Raw genomic sequence first — 17,607 nt, forward strand, 5'->3', positions numbered from 1 at the left:
CCTTCCTGCTTCCACAGGTTTTTGACCCAGGGTAGCTCTGCCTCTAGATCCCTATTTTACTTTGCATGCTTAGCTCATCAGAGAGCAGAAAACCTTGATTTCCTTGAGTCCGTTGAGTGTAAAGCTGGGAATTCTACATGACCACCTGCAGATGGGCCCACGCGAGCTGAGTAGGGGACTGTAACCTGGGCTGGGAAGGACTTAATTCATCAGTTTTCACATTGTGGATGCATATTGAATTTCAGTGCCCAGGCCACTCCCCAGCCCAGATAAAGCAGAGTCTCTGGGTAAGCCTAGGCAGGCTCACCAGTATCTTAGGGGATTCCAGTGCCCACTGTAGGCTGTAAATCAGAGAGCTAAACTCTTGCTAGCATAGATTTGAAACACCTCTCACTGCAGGGGTGAATGCCTCGCAGGCTAAGTCATGCAGAATTCCTGCCGTGTTTAGTTTGTAGACCTAACCAGTTTCCTACCACTCATCACTGCCAGTAGGGGAGGAGAAAGCTGTGTTGAAGCTCCTAAAAAGGGTCCCTTGGAAGAGCGAGGAACCTAGCTGCATCATTGCCACTTGCTGCTACTGGAGATGATGGAAGTTGAACTGAACTCTGAATCCTCACATCTGTCACAGCTGTTCTAGGGACACCCTGCCCTGAATCCCAAACACACACACACACACACACACACACAATGAGCCCTGGGGTGAGGGAGAACCTTAGCCAGCTGCGAGGCCCATGAAAACCTCTGGCTTCTGTACACCTCCCATCCCTTGTGCAAGGCCACCCTTTGCAAAATCCTGGGGAGGGTCATGAACCTCAGACTCCTGGGATGCAGGTTCAGACAAGTATCACACCTGACATAGGGTGAGAGTGAGGGACTTGGGCATGTTTGACAAAGCAGAGACTGAGAGGGCACATTCAGAGACGACTGAGACATAAATGCCAAGAGGTAATAAGAGCCTCAGCAAAGCGTAGACACGTCAGCCCCTGCTCAAGGCAGGCTCCGCAGAGGGTGTGGTAGTTTGTGACAGGGTTGGGGGAGAGAGGGAATCTTGAGGGAAGGCCAACTCAGCTGCTTCTGAGGATGTGATAAGGTTTAGAAGCTGTATCCCTAAGCTAATGACCTCTGATGGCAGAGGGATAGCCCTCCTGCCTGCTCACCCCTATTCTTCCTCTGCTTGTTTATCCACTCCAATCCTCAGGCTCTCTCCCCCCAACACCAACTCCATGCTTGGTTCTCCCAGGAAGTGGCCAGCACAGGGTGGGGTTGGGGGGGTGGGGAGCCATGTCTTTTAGCCTCTGGGGAGGGAGGCAGCAGGCACAGCTGCAGCCTCTCTGCTTCTGCCCTGGCCTTCCTCAGGGGCTGTCTTTAGCTGGCTGTCCCCCATTGAGGCACAGCGCCTGTCCTGCTGCTGCTCAGCTGGGGGTACCCTGTCCTCCTGGCTCTCTGCCAAGCTCTGTGCCAGCCCTGAGGACCCTGCCAATCAGAAGCCTGTGGAATCCTGGCCTTCCCAGTGGGCCCTGACTGCAGCCAGTCCTAATCTAAATGGAAATGGCTTGGCAGGGGCTGCAGAAGAATAAAGCCCAGTGCCTACCTGAATTGTGGTGGGAGCTGGGATCAGGCTGGCTCAAGTGTCAGAGCCAGCCCTGAGCCCTGAGCTTTCTTTTGGGTACAAGATTGGTCTGGTTTACTTTAGGAGCAAAGGCCTAGTGTGAGTTGTTCTGGGACAGGCTTTAGACTATGCCAGGAAATCATACTTTTGGAGGGTGGAAGGCAGGAAGATAAGGGGCTAATCCCTCTTCTGTGGGTCTGATTTCCAAAGGGCAAGACCATGTTCAGTAAATGTATTTATTGGATGAGAGATCCAGTCTCCTTGGCTCTGCCAGCACCCTAGGTCATGAGGATTTCGATGTCGAGCTCTAGCCGGCTGGCCCTGACCTCATAGCGGCCCCGGATCAGGCCTTGGGTTTGGCTGGCATGCCAGCGCCAGTGAGACTGGATGATGCAGGCTGCTTGGCGTGCCTGGAGAAATCGTCTGCGGGCCTGCCACATGCGAACCTGTGCCTGCACCTTCACCACTGCCCATTCCTGGCAGGTGTAGAGTCTTAGTGCCAGGCGCCGTCTTTGCTCCAGCATCTTGGCCTGCATCGACCTCCACCAGCACTGGATGACCCAGGCCCTGAGTGCTGCATGCAGTAACGTCCGGCGTACCATGTTGCCACGCCACCATGACTGAATCTTTATGGCTGCCTTCTCTAACTGATTGGGGGAAGGAAGAACATGGAGATGCTCAGTGGGGTACCCTCCCATTCCTAACCCCACCTCTGGTGCTGGGAGGAAAGGGGGCATGGCCCAGGTAGCCCTGGCCTCTTATTTCTGGGCCCCATCCATCTTATTTCCAAACCCTACTCACCTTTAGACACTGCTCATTATCCTCTGAACAGATCCCTTCTGTATGAGCCTCACTCACATTTTGTGTGTCCATGGCCCTGGTCTTTAGAGTCCACTCATCTATCAGGCCGCCCTAGTCTGTAGCCCCGCCCTCAACTGTTAGGCACCCCCATCACTAGACTCCGCCCACCTGCACACAAGTCTCCCTTCATTAGGTCCTGTTCATCCACATTTCACCCACATCTCTTTCTCCTCTTCTTTTGTTTGTATCTTCTTATGGATTGACCAACCACCTTATTTATTGATACCCGTAACTTTAGAGGGGCTGTCGTTATTTCTTGCTTCCAGTTTATTTCTCAGACTCAGCTGGTGTCTTAAGCCTTGCTCTTTCTACACCTTCCAGCCACTTATTTCTGGTCCTGCTGGTGTCAGTGGAGAGAAAGATTCATTCAGTTTTCCTTCAAGTAAGGGATTACACACACACTCGTCACCAGTGTGGGTTTCTGGAAGCCTAAGTGTCAGGGTCTTTGGAAGGGACCTGAACAGTGTGTTCATGGGCTAGTATGTGTTTTGTTAAATTTGTGGAAGCAAAAATTTTATCTGCAATTGGAGAGGGCTTCTGTCTCCCCTTCTCTGACCCCCTTTGTCACCCTTTTCTTGTCAGGTGCCAGGCCTCCCTGTCCATCACCAACTCCCGGAGTACACTCAAACTCATGTCCATCGAGTCGGTGATGCCATCCAGCCAATTCTCTGTCGTCCCCTTCTCCTCCCGCCCCCAACCTTTCCCAGCATCAGAGTCTTTTCCAGTGAGTCAACTCATCGCATGAGGTGGCCAAAGTATTGGAGTTTCAGCTTTAGCATCAGTCCTTCCAATGAACACCCAGGATCGATCTCCTTTAGGATGGACTGGTTGGATCTCCTTGCAGTCCAAGGGACTCTCAAGAGTCTTCTCCAGCACCACAGTTCAAAAGCATCAATTCTTCGGCGATCAGCTTTCTTCACAGTCCAACTCTCACATCCATACATGACCACGGGAAAAACCAAAGACTTGACTAGACAGACCTTTGTTGGCAAAGTAACGTCTCTGCTTTTTAATGTACTATCTAGGTTTAGGTCATACTAAAAGTCCTCAAGAGTGGACCCTGTTGCCTCCATTAATGTCTGTCAATCTGAGTGAGTGGAACGCTGGTATTGGCCATCTCAAAGGCCTGCATCATTCAGTCCTAGTGTCAGGCGTCTACTTCCAGTCCAATATGCTGGATTCTGAAGGGATCCCTTATAAAGGAGCTGTGGTTGTGATCAACACTCAGGCTCAGTCTATGCAGGTCAGATTGCCATGGTCAGAACACTAGATCTCACTGTTCCTTGTGGCTCTCTCCCCTGCCCAACTCTGGCCTGGCTGTTTATTGCTAGAATGTCCTGGCTTTGTCTCCTTAGAAGTCTCTGGAAAAACCTGTCAGCCTCTTTTACGTTCACGCTTTTGTAGTTATTCACAAAGTGGCAGCGTATGAGGCCGAAGCCAGGAAGATGCACTCCCTGAATCCTATCCTACTAAGTTTCACAGACCACATTCTTTGGCCTCTGTTTCCTCTGTGCTCCCTTCTCCAGATTCTGCCTTCTCTTCTCCCCTGGATTATAAATACAGTATGTCTCTTTCTAAAATTCAGAAAAATGCAGACATATAAGGCGGAAAGTGAATTTCTTTTCAATTTACTCCCAGAGATAGTGTTTCAGAACTTATGCCATGCACAAGACTTAGATTTGGTGTTAAGAATAATTAATTTTTTTATTGAAGTATAGTTGATTTACAATGCTCTGTTAATTTTTGGTATACAGCAAATTTAGTTTTATCCATACATATATATGAACTCTCAGATTCTTTTCCATTATAGTTTAAATAATTTATTTTTAATTCATACACTTATAAATAAATTTCTGCCTTATATTATTACTGCTCCTAGTTTGGAGAGTATCTTGGACAATCAGCTATGCATTTATCGACACAGAACATCCATGTACCTTAAGAAATAGAAAACTGTTTTATGTGTTTCTGTGTATCTTTTTAAAGTAATTGAGGTAAAAATCATATAACATAAATTGACCATTTTAACCATTTTAAAGTTTATGATTCAGTTGCTTTTAGTGCATTTGCAGTGTTATACAACCCAAGAATACTGGATTGGATAGCCTATCCCTTCTCCAGTGGATCTTCCCAACCCAGGAATTGAACCGGAGCCTCCTACCTTGCAGGCGGATTCTTCACCAACTGAGCTACCAGGAGAAGCCCCTATGCTACCATCGCTGCTATCTAAGTCCAGTTTCTAATTTCACCTAATTTTCATTCCAATTTCATCATCCCCGAAAGAAACCCTGTACCCATTAAGTAGTTATTTCCCATTATCTTTCCCTCACCCCACACTCTAGCACCCAGTAATCAATCTATGGATTTGCCTACCATGGACATTTCATATAAATAGAATCATATACTATATGGCCTTTTGTGTCTGGGGTTCTTTCACTTAGCATGTTTTCAGAGTTCCATGTAGAATGTATCAGTATTTCATTCTTTTTTATGGCTAAATAATATCCCATTGTATAGATACATTTTGTTTATATATTCATGAGTTAACAGGGATTTGAATTGTTTTCACTCTTTGGTGATTATGAATAGTACTATTAGGGGCATTTGGTGGATTTTTTAGGATTTTCTCTATGTAAGATCATATAATCTGCAAATAGAGATAGTTTTACTTGTTCCTTTCCACTTTGAATTAATTTTAGTTGTCTTTCTTGCTTAATTGCTGTGACTAATACCTTAAAGCTCAACATTCAGAAAACTAAGATCATGGCATCCACTCCCATCACTTCATGACAAGTAGATGGGGAAACAGTGGAAACTGTGGCTGACTTTATTTTGGGGGGCTCCAAAATCACTGCGGATGGTGATTGCAGCCATGAAATTAAAAGACGCTTACTCCTTGGAAGGAAAGTTATGACCAACCTAGATAGCATATTAAAAAGCAGAGACGTTACTTTGTCAACAAAGGTCCATCTAGTCAAAGCTATGGTTTTTCCAGTGGTCATGTATGGATGTGAGAGTTGAACTATAAAGAAAGCTGAACACTGAAGAATTGATGCTTTTGAACTGTGGTGTTGGAGAAGACTCTTGAAAGTCCCTTGTACTGCAAGGAGATCCAATCAGTCCATCCTAAAGGAGGTCAGTCCTGGGTATTCATTGGAAGGACTGACGTTGAAGCTGAAACGCCAATACTTTGGCCACCTGATACAAAGAGCTGACTCATTTGAAAAGACCTTGATGCCGGGAAAGATTGAGGGCAGGAGGAAAAGGGGACGACAGAGGAAAAGATGGTTGGATGGCATCACCGGCTCAATGGACATGGGTTTGGGTGGACTCTGGGAGTTGGTGATGGTCAGGGAGGCCTGGTGTGCTGTGATTCGTGGGGTCACAAAGAGTCGGACACGACTGAGCAACTGAACTGAACTGAAAACTTTCAATACAGTGTTGAATATCAGTGGTGAGAGAAGGTATCTTTGTTTTATTCCTCATCTCAGAGAAAAACTTTCAGTCCTTCACCATTAAGTATGATAATATTAACTGTAATTTTTTCATAGCTGCCCTTGATTAGTTTGAGAAGTTTCCTTCTATTCCTGGTTTATTGAATGGTTTTCTTTTTAATCACAAAAAGATGTTAGATTTTGTAAAATTCTTTTTCTGTATCAGTTGAGATAATCCTATGACTTTTCCCCCTTTATTCTATTAATATGGTATATTACTACATTGGTCTTGGTATATTGAACCTGCCTTGAATTCTTGGGGTTAATCCTATTAGGTCATGATGTGTAACCCTATCAGTATGCTTTTAGATTTGATTTCCTAGTATTTTGCTGAAGATTTTTACATATGTACTCATATGGCAGAAAGTGAAGAGGAACTCAAAAGCCTCTTGATGAGAGTGAAAAGGTTGGCTTGAAGCTCAACATTCAAAAAACAAAGATCATGGCATCTGGTCCCATCACTTCATGGGAAATAGATGGAAAAACAGTGGAAACAGTGTCAGACTTTATTTTTTTGGGCTCCAAAATCACTGCGGATGCTGATTGCAGCCATGAAATTAAAAGGCGCTTACTCCTTGGAAGGAAAGTTATGACCAACCTTGATAATATATTAAAAAGCAGAGACATTACTTTGCCAACCAAGGTCCGTCTAGTCAAGGCTATGGTTTTTCCCGTGGTCATGTATGGATGTGAGAGTTGGACTGTGAAGAAGGCTGATCACCGAAGAATTGATGCTTTTGAACTGTGGTGCTGGAGAAGACTCTTGAGAGTCCCTTTTACCGCAAGGAGATCCGACCAGTCCATTCTAAGGGAGATCGATCCTGGGTGTTCATTGGAAGGACTGATGCTGAAGCTGAAACTGCAATACTTTGGCCACCTCATGGGACGAGTTGACTCACTGGAAAAGACTCTGATGCTGGGAAAGGTTGGGGGTGGGAGAAGAAGGGGACGACCGAGATTGAGATGGCTGGATGGCATCACCGACTCTGTGGACATGAGTTTGGATGAGCTCCAGGAGTTGGTGATGGACAGGGAGGCCTGGTGTGCTGTGATTCATGGGGTCGCGGAGAGTCGGACATAACTGAGCGACTGAACTGAACTGAACTCATAATTGGTATTGGTCTTTTGTTTTATTATAGTGTCTTTGTCTGGTTTTGGTGTCATGGTAATGCTGACCTCAAAGAATGAGTTAGGAAGAGTTTCCTGTTCTTCTTTTTGTGGAAAGAATGTTAGAAGAATTGGTGTCAGTTCTTTCATGTTTTATAAAATTCACCAATGAAGTCAACTAGCCCTGGGCTTTCTTTATTGGAAGTTTTGGATTACTTACTCGTTTCTTTGCTTGTTATAGGTCTGTTCAGACCTTCTTCAGTCAGTTTGGGTAGTTTGTATTTCTAGGCATGTGTTGTAGGTTATCTTATTTTTTGGCATACAATTATTCATAGTATTCTTTTCTGATTCTTTTTTATTTTATAAGGTCCCTACTTGCTCTTGGTTTTAGTAATTTGAGTTCATTGTTGTTGTTACTCAAGAACTCCAATACAGTGTTGAAAAGGATTTGAGGGGAGCGATAATACTTTTCTCTCTGACTTTAGCACTTTTTGTGCTTTACCACCAGTAAGAGTATTGGTGGGAGGTTTCTCTTAGCTAAACTTTTCAAATTAATTATGTTTCTTCCTATTCTAATATGCTCATGGTTTTAGGCTTCATTTTTTAAGATTATATTTTATTATTTCCAGTTTTATTGAGAGATTATTTATACATCAATGTAAAAGTTTAAGGCATACTGCATGATGGTTTGATTTACATATATTGTGAAATAATTACCACAGCTAACATCCATCTTCTCATATAGATAAAAAGAATTTTTCTCCTTGTGATGAGAACTCTTAGGATTTATTCTCTTAACAACTTTACTATATATCGTATAGTGATAACTATAGTCATCAAGTTGTATACCACATCTCTAGTACTTAATCATCTTATAAGTGAAGTTTGCATCTTTTGATCACCTTTCTCCAATTCCTCCTCCCTCTCTGCCTCTGGTAACCACAAGTCTGATCTCTTTTTCAATGAACTTTTTTTTTTTTTTAGTAAGGATTCCACTTATAAGTGAGATCATACAGTATTTGTCTTTCTCTGAAAATATTTTATTTTCTAGAGCAGTTTAGGTTCACAGCAAAATTGGACAGAAGGGACAGGGAATTCCCATTTACTTCCTGGACCTACACATGTATAACCTCCTCCACTGTCAACATTGTTCACCAAAATGGTGCATTTATTACAAGATGAACCTACATTGACACCCAAAATTTATAGTTTACATTAGAGTTCACTCTTCTTCTTGTGGGCTTCCCTGGTGGCTCAGCTGGTAATGAATCTGCCTGCAATGTGGGAGACCTGGGTTTGATTCCTGTGTTGGGATGATTTCCCTGGAGAAGGGAATGGCTACCTACTCCAGTACTCTGGCCTGGAGAATTCCGTGGACTGCACAGTCCATGGGGTCGCAAAGAGTTGGACATGACTGAGCAATTTTCACTTTTCTTCTTCTTGCCCATTCCAGGGATATAGGTAAATGTGTGATGAATGACATGTATCCACCATTTTAGTATCATACAGAGTGTTTTTACTGCCCTAAAAATCCTCTGTGCTTCACATATTCATCCCTGTCCCCTCCAACCCCAGGCAACCACTGATCTTTTTTGCCATTTCCATAGTTTTGGCTTTTCTAGAATGTCATATAGTTGGAATCATATAGTATGTGGCCTTTTCAGATCAGCTTCTTTCACATGGTAATGTGAATTTATTGAGTCACCATGTCTTTTCATGGCTTGATAGCTCTTTTTTTTTTAACATTGGGTAATATTCTATTATCTAGGTGCGTCACAGTTTATCTACTTATTCACCTCCTGAAAGACATCTTGATTGCTTCCAAGTTTTTGCAATTATGAATAAATATGCTGTAATCATCTGTGTGCAGATTTTTGTGGGAACATAAATTTCCAACTCCTTTGGATATATGTCAAGGAACAAGTTTGCTAGATCAAATGGGAAGAGTGTGCTTATTTTTGTAAGAGACTACTGAACTGTCTTTCAAGTTGGCTGTAACAGTTTGTATTCCCAGTCACTCGCAATGAATGAGAGTTCCTTTTGCTCCATAATCCCACTAACATTTGATGTTACCAATGTTCTGGATTTTGGCGATTCTGGTATGTGTGTAGTGGTTTATCATTGTTTTTTAATTTGCATGTTTCTGATAATGTATGGTGTGATGCATGTTTTCATGTGCTTATTTGCTGTTTGTATATATTCTTTGGTGAGGTGTCCAGTAAGGTTTTTGGTCCATTTTTAAGCTAGGTTGTTTGCTAATATTTTAATGAAGGATTTTATTAAATGTTTTTCTTTTTACAACTATAGAGAGAATTAAATGGTTTTCCTCTTATACCTGTTAACATTGTGAATTACATCAATAGATTTTTTTTTTCCCTATGGAAATTTTCTCACAGTGGTGGGCCTTGGCCATATTTAAGACTACCTGGCATCTGAGCCCTGTGTTTGGGGACTACCCATCTTATCTGTCTTGGTGGAAGACAGCTTGCCTCTAATTATAGAGATGTAAATGCCAATTTCTTGCTTTTCCAGCTTTCCTGGCTGCTGGGCAGACATACAACAGGATTGGCCAGTCAAATGTACCCACTAGGGTTTTTTAACTTGCAGCTTGGGATGTGGAGAACGAAGAGAGCATTCTTTGTGCCTATGGTGGAATCTTCATCAGGCTAGTTCTAGGGTGTAGTGTTTTCTGTGGTACTGGATATGTAGCTTTTCTTTGCTCTCAGTTCAGTTCAGTTCAGTCGCTCAGTCGTGTCCGACTCTCCGCGACCCCATGAATCACAGCACGCCAGGCCTCCCTGTCCATCACCAACTCCCGGAGTTCACTCAAACTCATGTCCATCGAGTCGGTGATGCCATCCAGCCATCTCATTCTCTGTCGTCTCCATCTGCTCCCACCCCCAATTCTTCCTAGCATCATACTCTTTTCCAGTGAGTCAACTCAATGCATGAGGTGGCCAAAGTATTGGAGTTTCAGCTTTAGCATCAGTCCTTCCAGTGAACACCCAGGATTGATCTCCTTTAGGAAGGACTGGTTGGATCTCCTTGCAGTCCAAGGGACTCTCAAGAGTCTTCTCCAGCACCACAGTTCAAAAGCATCAATTCTTCAGTGATCAGCTTTCTTCACAGTCCAACTCTCACATCCATACATGACCACGGGAAAAACCATAGCCTTGACTAGACGGACCTTTGTTGGAAAAGTAATGTCTCTGCTTTTTAATATGCTATCTAGGTTGGTCATAACTTTCCTTCCAAGGAGTAAGCGTCTTTTAATTTCATGGCTGCAATCACCATCCGCAGTGATTTTGGAGCCCCCCAAAATAAAGTCAGCCACAGTTTCCACTGTTTCCCCATCTTTTTGTCATGAAGTGATGGGACCAGATGCCATGATCTTAGTTTTCTGAATGTTGAGCTTTAAGCCAACTTTTTCATTCTCCTCTTTCACTTTCATCAAGAGGCTCTTTAGTTCTTCTTCACTTTCTGCCATAAGGGTGGTGTCATCTGCATATCTGAGGTTACTGATATTTCTCCCGGCAATCTTGATTCCAGCTTGTGCTTCCTCCAGCCCGTGTTTCTCATGATGTACTCTGCATATAAGTTAAATAAACAGCGTGACAATATACATCCTGATGTACTCCTTTTCCTATTTGGAACCAGTCTGTTGTTCCATGTCCAGTTCTAACTGTTGCTCCCTGACCTGCATACAGGTTTCTCAAGAGGGAGGTCAGGTGGTCTGGTATTCCCATCTCTTTCAGAATTTTCCACAGTTTATTGTGATCCACACAGTCAAAGGCTTTGGCATAGTCAATAAAGCAGAAATAGATGTTTTTCTGGAACTCTCTTGCTTTTTCCACGATCCAGCAGATGTTGGCAATTTGATCTCTGGTTCCTCTGCCTTTTCTAAATCCAGCTTGAACATCTGGAAGTTCACAGTTCACATATTGCTGAAGCCTGGCTTGGAGAATTTTGAGCATGACTTTACTAGAGTGTGAGATGAGTGCAATTATGCAGTAGTTTGAGCATTCTTTGGCACTGCCTTTCTTTGGGATTGGAATGAAAACTGACCTTTTCCAGTCCTGTGGCCACTGCTGAGTTTTCCAAATTTGCTGGCATATTGAGCACAGCACTTTCACAGCATCATCTTTTAGGATTTGAAATAGCTCAACTGGAATTCCATCACCTCCACTAGCTTTATTCATAGTGATGCTTCCTAAGGCCCACTTGACTTCACATTCCAGGATGTCTGGCTCTAGGTGAGTGATCACACCATCGTAATTATCTGGGTCATGAAGATCTTTTTTGTATAGTTCTTCTGTGTATTCTTGCCACCTCTTCTTAATATCTTATGCTTCTGTTAGATCCAGACCATTTCTGTCCTTTATCGAGCCCATCTTTGCATGAAATGTTCCCTTGATATCTCTACTTTTCTTGAAGAGATCTCTAGTCTTTCCTATTCTATTGTTTTCCTCTATTTCTTTGCATTGATGGCTGAGGAAGGCTTTGTTATCTCTCCTTGCTATTCTTTGGAACTCTGCATTCAGATGCTTATATCTTTCCTTTTCTCCTTTGCTTTTTGCTTCCCTTCTTTTTGTAGCTATTTGTAAGGCCTCCTCAGACAGCCATTTTGCTTTTCGCATTTCTTTTTCTTGGGGATGGTGTTGATCCCTGTTTCCTGTACAATGTCACGAACCTCCATCCATAGTTCATCAGGCACTCTATCAGGTCTAGTCACTTAAATCTATTTCTCACTTCCACTGTATAATCATAAGGAAATTCTTAGTCACTGGCTAAAATCTGCTTCAGTATTTTTACCCCAAACCTTAAGGAAACATGACCATAAAGCAAACTCAGAAAATGTCCATGAGAAAATGGATTAAAATATTTGAGCACAGGTTCAGACCTTCCTCTCCCACTGCAAATTCCTGGGAATAATGGAAAAAGTATACATTCTTTTAAGGCATACCTTTTTAAAAAACCTCTAATAGTACCTTGGGAATTCCCTGGTCGCTCAATCGGTAAAGAATCTGCTGCAGTTCAGGAGACCCAGGTTCAATCCCTGGTTTGGGAAGATCCCCTGGAGAAAGATATGGCAACCCACTCCAGTATTCTTGCCTGGAAATTCCCATGGCCAGAGGAGCCTGGCAGGCTACAGTCCATGGGGTTGCAAGAGTTGGACACTTAGCAACTAAACTAATAGTACCTTAAAAAATTAGAGATCTTCAGTGGACAGAAATTATATGTATACTTTAAAGAACAGAGGCAAATATGAAAAGACTTAAAATGAACCAAAGGTCTAAAAAAGATTTCATATATAAGTGGAGAATGGCCAACCAGTTCCTGCAAGGTAGGAGGCAGCTTGTGCAGGGGGCAGCAGAGGCTGTGCATTATCATAGGAACTAGTTGGAATATATCTGTAGTAGGAGCAGCCAACTTTGCTGCTGCGACATGCGGTTGGCAAGATAGGACCTGTCTTCAGGGAGGAATTGACTGGCCTGGGAAGACGAGGTAGGGCCTGGTACCATGTAACATTCTTGTACAAGAAGACTCCTTCCCAGGAGTCTTCCCACTTACATCTCACCCAAACAGTTTATCCCATATCTCCCATGTAATGTGTGGAATCAGGGACTAAGCACTCATCAGTAAGTTAAAGGAAATCTCAAGATGAACACCCAACCAGGAATCATCAAGCTTTAAGGGAGACCAACAGCATGAAAAAACCTCTCTAAGCCCAACAAGCAGAAACACAGTAGCTAAAGGGAAGATTTAAGACAGTTTAAAGGAATTAAGTTAATGTATACATTAGTACAAAAAATATATATAATTACACTTTTTTTGCCACACCACATGGAATATGGGATCTTAAGTTCCCCAACCAGGGATTGAACCTGAGCCCCCTGCTGCAGTGGAAGCACAGAGTCTTAACCATTAGACCACCAGGAAAGTTCAATGTTCATGTTTTTGACAGGAGAAGACCACTTAGCCTTAAAAAAGGAACAACACATTATTTGAAAGAGCCACTTATGGATCTTGGAGAGGAACAACATAGCTATCAAAATTACAACCTGAGGGATGGGTGGTGGCCAAGAGAGCAGAATCAGAAGACCTTGAATTCACCTCCTACTTCAGGCACACCAGAATTACAAGTAGTTGCAGAGAAACCATCTATGATAATGACATGAAGAATAGTAGAAAATATTTTCCACAACTAAAGACATAAAACAGAAACCACAACAAAATGGGCAGGGGGCAAGAAATGCAATATAGTCAGGACAAACCCTTGGGAAGGTGACCCACAAATGGAAGGAATAAGCACAACTGCAGAAGTCCTCCCCAAGGATTGAGGGATCTGAGACTCTGCAGCCGAGGGATCCTGCACTGGGAAGATGAGCCTCCAGAACATCTGGCTTTGAAAACCAGAGGGGCTTATTTTGAGAAGAGCCAGAGGGCTATAGGAAACAAGCTTGACTCTGAAAGGGTGAATGCAAAATCTCAAAAGATTCCAAGTTCAGGTACAAAAGCAGTAGCTTGAAAAGAGCTTGGGTCAGACCCACTTGCTCATCTTGGAAACCCTCCTGGAGGGGCAGAATGCAACTGGAGATCTTCCTGTGGATAGAGGTGCTGACAGCAGCCATTTTGGGAAGCTCTTTCAACTATGACAATAACCTGCAATAGTAAGCACCATTTTGGAATCCTTTCTCTAGCCTGTTAACACCAGGGACCCAGCCTCCTGAGCCCATTCAGATAGCCACAGTTAGAATTTCAACAAAGAGAAAATATAAAGAAGAACCCAACAGAGCTGATGACTAAATTACTAAATGAAAAAATACACTAGAGGTTATCCAAATATGAAAAAAGAATTTTTAAAAATGAGGATACTTTAAGAGACCTCTAGGGGCTTCCCTGGTGGCTCAGTGGTAAAGAATCTGCCTGCCATTGCTGGAGACATGAGTCTGATCCCTGGTGGAACATCCCACGTGCTGCAGAACAGCTAAGCCCATGTGCTACTACTATTGAGCCTGTGCTCTAAAACCAGGAGGCCACAACTACTGAGCCCACATGCCCTCGAGCCCATGCTCTGCAACAAGAGAAGCCACCACACTGAGAAGCCCTCGCACTGCAACTAGAGAGTAGTCCCCACTCTCCACAACCAGAGAAAAGTCCCTCCACCAAAGCAAAAACCCAGCACAGCCAAAATTAAATTATTTTTAAAAATGAATGAAGACGGCCTAAGAGACCTCAGGGAAAACATTAAACACACCAACATTTGCATTATAGGAGTCCTTGAAGAAGAGAGAGAGAGAAAGGACCTGAGAAAATATTTGAAGAAATAATAGCTGAAAACTTCCCTAACGTGGGAATTAAAAGACAATAGAAAACATTTTTGAAAGAACAAGGGAAAAAACAACAAATAACATGCAAAGGAACTTCTGTATGGTTATCCACTGACTTCTCAGCAGAAACTCTGCAAGCCAGAAGAGAATGACATAGTATATTTAGAGTAATGAAAGGGAAGAACCTACAACCAAGAATACCAAGCAAGGCTCCTCTCAGATATGACAGAGAAATCAAAAGCTTTATAGACAAGGAAAAGCTAAGAGAATTCAGTACCACCAAACCAGCTTTTCAGCAAATGCTAAAGGAACTCCTCTAGGCAAGAAAGAGACCAGCAATTTAGAACAACCTTGTACATATATATATATTGCTATATCAAAACCTCAAATACCTCTACTGGACTCTTGGAGGGCTGTTTATATGCAGGAGTGTCCCCGCATAGCTTGTTTGAATTTAATTTTTCTTTTTTTTGGCAGAGGGCTAGTTTTGGTTTGGATGCTTACTGTCTCTCCTCAGTGTGTGCTGGCCATTATCCCGTGTGGTAGGAGTGGTCAGCCACCTCTGCCGAGGGACCTGAGACCAGGAGCCAACCACTGCCCCTGCATGTGGGCTATGTACCTGCACACCCCCTGTCAGCACTGCTAGTCTGTGTGAGTTTCTCTCTGCTTTGCTCTCTGCAAACTGTTGCCACCCTCTCCCCTGAGGCTCCAAAGCTCCTCTGTCATGGCTGATCCCCCTGCTAGTAAGGGGGACTTACCGGTGTTTGAAAGTTTTTCTGCTTTCACAACCCCCTCCCAAGGGTACAGATCCTGTCTAGATTCCTTTCTCTTTTCTTCTTTTTTCTTTTGTCCAATGCAGTTATGTGGAGATTTTCTTGCCCTTTTGGAGGTCTGGGGTCTTCTGTCAGTGTTTAGTAGATGTTCTATAAGAGTTGTTCCACATGTATATGTATTTTTGATGTATCTGTGGGGAGAAGGTGAACTCCACATCCTACTCTTCCGCCATCTTGATCTTTCCCATTACTCACTTCTTAATAGATGATTTGGGTAAGTTTTCACAATTCTGTATTCCCCAGTAAGCACCACCGAGAATAAGACAGAGCACATTTGTGTGTGTGTGTGCGTGTGTGTGTGTTGTTTTCAAGCAATACATCTTATAACTCTACTCTAGGTATAATCTTTATTTGGAATCATTTCACCTATAGTTTGCTTGTTTTAAAATTTTGAATAAATGGATCATTCTATAAATAGTTTATGTATGGTTTCTTTCATTTAGCATATTTTTGAGATTCACCTATGTTATTGTGTGTTTCAGTGATTTGTTCACTTTTAACACTGTGTATTTCATTATATAAATATACTAAAGTTGCTTTCTCTAGTCAGTTTTGGTAAACATTTCAATTGTTTCCAGTTTTGACCTATTTGAATAAACTTGCTATGAACATTCTTGCACAAATCTTTTGTAGACAACATGCTTTCATTTTTCCTGTGTAAATACCTGGGAGTGGAATTGCTGAGTTATCGAGTGGTAGACTGCAGTCTGTGGGGTCGCTAAGGGTCAGACATGACTGAGCGACTTCACTTTCACTTTTCGCTTTCACACATTGCAGAAGGAAATGGCAACCCACTTGCATGGAGAATCCCAGGGACGGGAGAGCCTGGTGGGCTGCCGTCTATGGGGTCACACAGTCGGACACGACTGAAGTGACCTAGCAGCAGCAGCAGCAGCATAGTGGAGATATGTTTAAATATATTAGAAACTGCCAAACCATTTTCCATAGTATTTATACTGTTTTATACATAATCACCAACAGTATATAAGAGATTCAACTACTGTACATTCTCATCAATATTTGATTGTCACTGTCTTTCACTTTAGCCATTCTCTAGAGTGTCTAAAAAAAATCTCATTGTGGTTCTAGATTTATTTCCATCATGAATAATGATACTGGGCATCATTTCATGTGCTTCTTAGACATAGTACATCTTCTTTGGTAAAACACTTAAGATTTTGCTCCAAACTCATTCTTTCTGTATATTATTTGCTTCCATTGTTTGATTGAACTGAAATCCATGCAATTGAATTCCCTATTGATGAATCCGTCCGTTCGTTCCGTCGCTCAGTCGTGTCCGACTCTATGCGACCCCATGGACTGTAGCCTACCAGGCTTCTCCATCCATGGGATTCTCCAGGCAAGAATACTGGAGTGGGTTACCGTTTCCTTCTCCAGGGGATCTTCCGGACCCAGGGATCGAACCCAGGTCTTCCTGCATTGGAGGCAGACACTTTAACCTCTGAGCCACCAGGGAAGCCCCAAAATTGTCTCAAATATATGTTTTTATCAACGGGCATGAAATGATGAACTTTGTACAGCTTTATGAGCCAGTGGGCCAATATTTTCAGTATCCTGCCATTTTAGCCAAATTTTGGCCATTTATTAAGAATAGACAGAACTTACATGTTTTCACAAAAAGGGCTCAATGGTTGGGAACCATTCTGATGCCTGAGTCATAGGTGCCCTTATGACATCATTTCTGTCTTCTCTTCTTCCCGCCTGAGATGTGGCTGGAAGAGTACAGACCTGACAGCAATGGAACCATCTAACTCCTAACTATGGGAAATTTAAGGGATCACAGACCTGAGAGATTTGAACCATCTGTTTCCAAGTCATGGGCATTCGGTTTTGTGTAAGAGAGAGAGCCAATCTACCCAAAGTTGCAGGCAGGGAAAGGTGGATTTCACAGTTGTTAAGGATACAAGTCCTACATGTAGGGTCTCTGGGCAAGGCAAGAGGTTGAGCATGTGGTAGACTCAGAACCGAATTTACGGAGAAAAACCTACTCTTATCTTTCCCCTCTAAACTCTGATTACAGAAGGATGGCCACGTTTGTCAAATTGTAATAGAAAACGTTGATGAAACCACATTACTACATGAAGCAAGGAAGGAAAAATTAAAAAAACCTGCTGAACCACCTCCACCACAGGTAGGCCAATAGAGGTTCTCAAAGTTGAAGGGGACCCAAACCTGCAGTGTGTCTAACTAAAGTCACCCAGGGGTGACAGTTGTCTTTCTCTGTGGCCCATAGCCTGGGATGATCAGGGAATTTGTCACCCTTGTAGTTCAGCTGGTAAAGAATCTGCCTGTGACGCGGGAAACGTGGATTTAATCCCTGGTTTGGGAAGATCCCCTGGAGAAGGGAAAGG

At 43.0% G+C, this 17,607-nt stretch overlaps 2 protein-coding genes across 4 annotated transcripts in view; one reads left to right on the forward strand and one right to left on the reverse strand.

The window, feature by feature from the left end:
• Positions 1-17,607, forward strand: part of LOC129547606 (IQ domain-containing protein F5-like) — a 32,530-nt gene that overhangs the window by 11,244 nt on the left and 3,679 nt on the right. Inside the window, exon 3 of the mRNA XM_055413351.2 lies at positions 17,277-17,387. Coding sequence (XP_055269326.2) covers positions 17,277-17,387 — 111 coding nt within the window. The remainder of the gene's footprint in view (positions 1-17,276; positions 17,388-17,607) is intronic.
• Positions 1,888-2,482, reverse strand: IQCF6 (IQ motif containing F6). 3 transcript variants are annotated; one of them, XM_055413350.1, is made up of 2 exons: positions 2,468-2,482; positions 1,888-2,256 (listed from the first exon to the last, which is right to left on the reverse strand). In XM_055413350.1, exons 1-2 carry the CDS (start codon positions 2,480-2,482, stop codon positions 1,888-1,890), a joined length of 384 nt encoding a protein of 127 aa, XP_055269325.1. The 3 variants fall into 3 exon arrangements, with proteins under 3 accessions (XP_055269325.1, XP_088688078.1, XP_088688079.1); XM_088831952.1 differs by having other exon boundaries at positions 2,411-2,482; XM_088831953.1 differs by lacking the exon at positions 2,468-2,482 and adding an exon at positions 2,367-2,384 and having other exon boundaries at positions 1,888-2,262.

This window comes from Moschus berezovskii, chromosome 24 (assembly GCF_049115385.1).
Source record: "Moschus berezovskii isolate FMDL1 chromosome 24, NW_MosBer_1.0, whole genome shotgun sequence".
In the NCBI taxonomy this organism is placed as follows: Eukaryota; Metazoa; Chordata; class Mammalia; order Artiodactyla; family Moschidae; genus Moschus; species Moschus berezovskii.